This window comes from Dipteris shenzhenensis, chromosome 26 (assembly GCF_047967505.1).
Source record: "Dipteris shenzhenensis isolate YYH24624 ecotype China chromosome 26, Dip_SZ_1.0, whole genome shotgun sequence".
Taxonomy (NCBI): domain Eukaryota; kingdom Viridiplantae; phylum Streptophyta; class Polypodiopsida; order Gleicheniales; family Dipteridaceae; genus Dipteris; species Dipteris shenzhenensis.
Window position 1 is genome coordinate 52294997 of NC_141621.1, and position 6348 is coordinate 52301344.

Consider the following 6348-nt stretch of genomic DNA (forward strand, 5'->3'; position numbering starts at 1 on the left):
TCCACAAACACCCCAAATCAAAACACGTGCAAAGCGCAGCCACACTCGAGCCATCAAATCATAGACTCATCCATGATGTGTAGACAACAAATTGTGTACTTCTTACCCTACCGCATCTCAAGGGGATAGTCATCTGCTTTAACTATTGTGACTATCAATACCATGGTTTGACCCTGTGCATTAGCAAGCTATTTCTTGATTCCTTCTTGCCTCATCTTGAGGGTGCGACGTTCTCCTATAGCACCTCCACTTAATACTTACTTGATGCAATAGCTCTAACAGATTCTATTAACACTATTGTTGAACCTTGTGAAATTGTGTAGCGGCTTCTCTATATGCATGTTCCAAGAGATCCACTCTTTGTTGGATTTCAAACAAGATGGAGGATTACTCATCAAAAATTTCAAGAGCCATGGAAAGCTCTTGTAGAGCCCTAGTGTAATCATATTTCATGGACTTGTACTTGTCCTTCCAAAATTGCACATTCTCATTGTCTCCTCCATCATGGTTACACTCTACTTGATCTGCATCCTTCCTTGACTTGAAGCTCTCTTATAGATCCTACATCAATGCACTAGTTTTTGCAGTCTCCCTTTCAAGTTGCTCTATCATTTTGTCTTTATTGATGATCAATGTGTTTTACATTTTGCAAAGCCATTGGAAAATAGCCTCCTTGTTGGCGGGCGATTTGATCTTCAAGAACTTTTTCATCACCTGCTAGCTCTTGGTCCACTTTGTCCCCATCCATTCTAACATCATCAAGTTGCTGATGCAGCAACTTGATGTGCTTCTCTGCTTCTTCTCTTTTATCTCGGCCATTTTTTTAGCAGCCTTAGCTTGCTCTTGTGCCTGCAAGGCCTTTGCTTCTACCTCCAAGAACCGTAGAATTTGCATGCAACATTACTATCCCCCTTGGATACAATGTGAAGTTGCCAGGACTTCAAATGCCTACTCTTGTAGAATGTCTTCATGATCTCCATTGATTCCCCCCACGTCTCCATGTTGCCACCTTGGATGGCATGTGCATAGTTAGCCTCTTTATGGCCTTGTGCTCTATGGATTCCCTAGGGAAGTTAACAAAGGGATAATGATTTTCAGATCATAATTTTCTCCATCATCTCCTCCATTGGCTTGCACTTGTGCCCTCTCCATCATCTCCTCCATTGGCTCCCCAAAAATTTGGATGTAGTAAGCTAGATTGGCCTTTGTGAATACGAGAATGTATAGTGATCTATAAGCAATTGGCAAAACTTATTTATACAAATATCCTCTTTGGGCTTGGTATTTACCTTGGGGGGTCACTCATTAATATGTAACATAGCACTTTAGTGCACCAAGGGGTATTTTTTTAAAATGGGGTGAGGGGATTATAAAATAGCAACTTGATGTAATTTGTATATGTAGATACCAACTCTCTTATAAGTGATGTGAAATTAGTGTTTGTGCCTTTTAAATTTATATGCATAGTTAATCTTCTAGCATTGAGGAAACATATGGACTTTTGAATAAATTATATTCTTTTGCTACTCAAATAGGGGATTTATAAATCTCATATTATTTTGTATTGCTCGCTTTTTGCTAATCCTCCTTGTTTATTAATTGTTCCAATCACTATTACCTTTGTCTTATCTCTGTTGACCTATATACCTAAGTTTTTTCATAATTTGCTTAGTGTATCTAAATGCGCTTGCAAATTCTCCTTGTTCTTTACGTAGAACACCACATTGTCCGTGTAGATAAATATTAGCAAAGCATACCCTACAATCTAAACATTTTCATTGCTATGTATTCTCATGCACCCCTCTAAATCATTAGTAAAGAGGCCAAAAGTTGTTGGTAAGAGGGGGCAGCCTTGCTTAACCCCTATGTCATTGCCCTTGCCCTTGCCTTGACATATCCTAGGCCTTCTTGTTGGCCTATTCCTTGCTTCATAGATCTACTCTACTAATTTTGCCTCTATTCTAGCCATCTCCAACCCCTAGAAGCCACAACATACTCCGTACCCTTGTTGCAACACATTTATATTGGTGCCATGTATCATCATGTCATTATTTTATAGGGTTGATCCTGTATTATTGCTCGGATTCTTCTATAGATCTATCCAAACAGTCGACAGTTTGTACTTCCCTTTCTTATGTTGCCCACATGGCAACCCATGTGGTAGCCCCATGAACTCATGCTTTGCTATGAGCTTACTGGCCACATGGCAACCAAAGTGCTACGTGCATGCAGTATCTAGTGTCCACATCAACTCTAGGTTCACCCCCCATGCTCATTATATAAGGGATTACACATGGGGAGGTGACCACACAATATCCAATAACTATCCATCCATATTGTCTCTGTCTCCCTCCTGCCCCTCGCTTCTCTCCATGCTCTCTCCAATGCCAATCCTCTCCCCCTTTTTCCTTACCCCTTCTGTGCTAGCCACTCCCCTACCCTTTCCCTCTCTCCCCTCCCTGCCGACTATTCCACTCCTACTTTCCCTTCTTCTCTTCTCAGTTTTCTCCTCCCTTCATGAACCTCACCCCAGCCTATGCCGCTTGCGCTCAACCTATGGTCTCACCCCTTGTCCCCCTCTCCTTACTTGTACTCACCCTCCCCAACCACTAGTGTGTAGCCCGCTTCTCCTAACCTAGGTTAATTCAAGTCAATTTAGGTTAGGTTAGGCTAGTTTAAGTTAGTATAGTTCTGGAGTCTATTAGTTTTCTTTAATTAGTTTATTTTAGATTGAGCTAACATGAGTTGATGCAACTTAATTAATGTGAAAGTTTCAAGTTGTAGCTTCAATTGTTTTTCTGACATGGGATTTAAAAATATGAAAATTAATGTGAATTTTCAAGTTTGGGTTTTTTATATGCAAAAAAAAGAAAGGTTGTCTTTGGTAGTATGTTCATTGGAGTTGTAAATTGTAAGTTATAAGATTTTGAAGAAAGTTTACCCATGTGAGTGAAAATCGCTAAAAAAGCAAATTATTCACTATTGCCAAACTGCAAATGGAAAAGGAAATTATAACTTATTTACATCTCTCAAAGTCCTAAAGGTAATTAATGGAATGCATGCATCCCAATGGTAATTAACGGAATACATGTGTTTTAAGCATAGCCTCATCTACTTCCTTTTAGGGGGGATTGGGGTATTTTACCATTCAACCAAGGGATTAGATTAAAACAAGTTGCTAGAATGGATTTTAGATGAACCTCACTATATAGGGAATGTAGCAAGACACAAGTGTCTTCCTTTGCACTCTTAAGGAATGTGCATCAATGTAGAAGACTTTGTGAGAGGGAGGGGGTTCTTCTCTCCTATAAGCAAGGTGAGAATCTTCAATAAATGTTTCCAATAAGTTTTGCCATTTATCCCAATGTATCCTAGAAGTATTGTTGGCAAGGTTGCTTTGCCTTAACGAAGATCGATAGTGTTTTCAAGAATCGTCACCCTTGAGTAGCCATTGAGAGCAAAACCTCAATATTGAGGTATCCAAGTGTTTTGTAATGGAGCTTTTATGAAATTATTCCATTTAAACCACTAACCGAAGTTCCTAATGAGGATTACGAACTAGACGAGTGGATTCATGTGCATGCAACGTTTGTCAAGGTATAGAGATGGAGTAGCTAAGAAGAAGAAGAAGAAGAAGAAGAAGAAGTGACTTGGGTTGTAAGGATGCGCTTTGGGAGATGCTCCTTTTCACCTTCTCAACCACGCCATGCTTCTCCTCCTCCTCATCAAACACTCGCACTGTGAGACTAGCATTAGCTCAATCCTCACATCCCCAACGTATCGCAACTTGCAGCTCCCCGCTCTCGAGAGATCCGTCTCCAGGTGTGCACTTCCTCCCCGTGACCGGTTTTGGGCTGCCTTCAATTCTTTCGATTGTACGAACGTCTGAATTTTCGTCGCAGCAATGTATCAAGGCGGATCATTTCTTTCCAAAATCATGTATTTGAAAGCTAGTCTGGCTCGTTCTTAATTCTTCAGGCTGCTCCCCAGGTGCTCATAATGGTGGGTTCGGGTATGACGATAGAGACAGAATCTCAGGCCTCCACAAAATTGTTACGCCCACAACGGCGGAAGCCTGTCCATCAGATGCTTGGCGGAGGGATACGTAATAAATCTTGCCTTGGGATTTCTCTCGTGTACAAGATTGCGTTAAGTAATCGTCACGTGCAGCAATGTGTGCGTCCGCCGTGGGATGCTTGTTCCCGCTTTGGTCCTTACAAGTGTCTGTTTTGACTGATAGTGGCTGATGTTTTCCTATGGAGGAAAAAATATGTTTCTGCCGGAGTATTTGCGGTAGCAACTGTCGCATGGCTACTGCTTGAGTACTCAGGCTATACCCTGTTGTCGATCATCTCAAATCTGCTGCTTCTATTGATAATCGGTCACTCCACTTGGACAAATATAGCGCTCGTCTTTTACCGGTAATCGCATGTTAGATGCGTGACATTTTTTTCTGGAAATGCCCTGATTGATATCGAAAATGAAAATGACTCCTCAAAGCTGTTTATGTCTGGAGGCCTCGACCTCGTTTTCCTCTGCTTGAGCTGCCAGAAGACGTGGCTTTTCGCGTGGAGGCAGCTCTGCTACAGCAGATACAAAGAGCCCTGGCAGCTGCACGCTACTTAATAGCCGTGGGCACTACTAGTGATCCGAAGATGATAGTAAAGGTATACATACCATTTGGATTGAAGTGATTTACCGCTAGTTTAAGAGAAAAATGTGGCTATTCTAATGGTGAGAATGTTTCAGGTGGTTGCCGCATTATTGGGGCTGTCATTGCTTGGGGGATGTTTCGACTTCATGACAATGTTATATATATGTAAGGAGATTCTTCTGATCGTTGTCTGGATGCCAGCTTTTGTAGTCATTCTTAATCTTCTTACTTCCTCCGTATCTAGCGAGTACCTCTCTTTCCTCTCGATGCGGTTTTAACGGATACTGGTAATTGCAGGCATTGTAATCCTCCTCATAATTCCCGTCCTGTATGAGAGATATCCAGAACAAATCGATGCAACTTTCAAATTCGTTTGTGATAACGCACAGAGGGTTTATTCTGATCTCGCCCGAAAGATTCCTGCTAAAGTAGCACTAAAAGAGAAGAAAGAACGTTGATAAGCCAATTTCTCGACATTTCTTTCGAACGCTTGAAACTAATAATTAGTGTGATCCATGAATGAAGAAATTAGTTACTCATTTGAAATGGGAAGAACTTCCCAAGACAAACTTTACGCATCACATGTACTAGTAAGTGGATACGAATAATATACATTTACTCCGGAAGGCGTATCCTCTTTACATGCACAAAAACTTTATGCTCCTCATCCTCATCATGGCGCATATAGTATTGATTAAATTCCAATTGTGCATTTCCATTACTTTCAGAAATGGGTATAGTTTATCCTATGTTGGTTCATGGGATTTGTGTGTTTTAGTACTACAATGTTAAAATCAAACTATTTGGTGAGGTTCTCCCTTTGAGTTCCAAGTGGACTCAATGTGCACAAAGCATACCTACAAGCAATGGTTAACTAAAAGGTCAAAGACTGAGGTGGTGTGTCATTGTTGAAGGTGATTTGTATGTATCCCTTTGAGTTCCAAGTGGACTCAATGTGCACAAAGCATACCTACAAGCGATGGTTAACTAAAAGGTCAAAGACTGAGGTGGTGTGTCATTGTTGACGGTGATTTGTATGTAAAGCCAAGTTGCACCACTAACAAGTGCAACTCATGTTTAAGGGCATAATCAAGGTTCCATCAAGTAGGAGAGAATTATTACTTTAACTAAATGTTACAAATTTTTTAAAAGCTTTTTATTTTTGTAAAATGATCTAGAAACTTCTTAAACTGATGAGAGAGCAAAAAAATATCATAGGTTTTTGAACTAGTTGAGGATTATATATATATATCGAGTATTATTGATGGTAACATTTGTATAACATGAGGTTTTATCCTGAACATCACATTATACACTATTTTCAATTTGTAATTGTATTTTATGATGCAATGAAATTTAGACAACCACTCGCTAGGGTGAAGCACATGAGTTGTGGATTTCATTGTAAAATAATTTGTTACCACATGATAAACATCCGCTAGGATAACCAAAGAGCTCTCCATCCTTAATTCCATGCATTCTATTATACCTTCTTGTTTTTTGAGAGTTTGAGGTTACATGAGTAGGACTTTAAGTGCTCTATTTGTTAAATTGTATTTTTTTCATTTTATATTCTTTTTTCTATGTGTGTGTGTCTCAGTTAAGGCAAGATATAGGGCCCACAATTATCGGCCATCATTCCATCCTAATTAACAAGTGGTACAATGAGAGAGAGAGAGAGAGAGAGAGAGAGA

General features: G+C 40.0%; 1 protein-coding gene across 1 annotated transcript; it reads left to right on the forward strand.

The window, feature by feature from the left end:
- The first annotated feature begins 3757 nt into the window (after positions 1 to 3757).
- Positions 3758 to 5655, forward strand: LOC147885259 (reticulon-like protein B12). Its single transcript, XM_087397982.1, has 6 exons — positions 3758 to 3822; positions 3991 to 4105; positions 4241 to 4421; positions 4517 to 4667; positions 4750 to 4819; positions 4952 to 5655. The coding sequence occupies exons 2-6, from the start codon at positions 4000 to 4002 to the stop codon at positions 5110 to 5112; spliced, it is 669 nt and encodes a 222-aa protein (XP_087254108.1). The 5' UTR covers positions 3758 to 3822; positions 3991 to 3999; the 3' UTR covers positions 5113 to 5655.
- Positions 5656 to 6348: the final 693 nt, after the last annotated feature.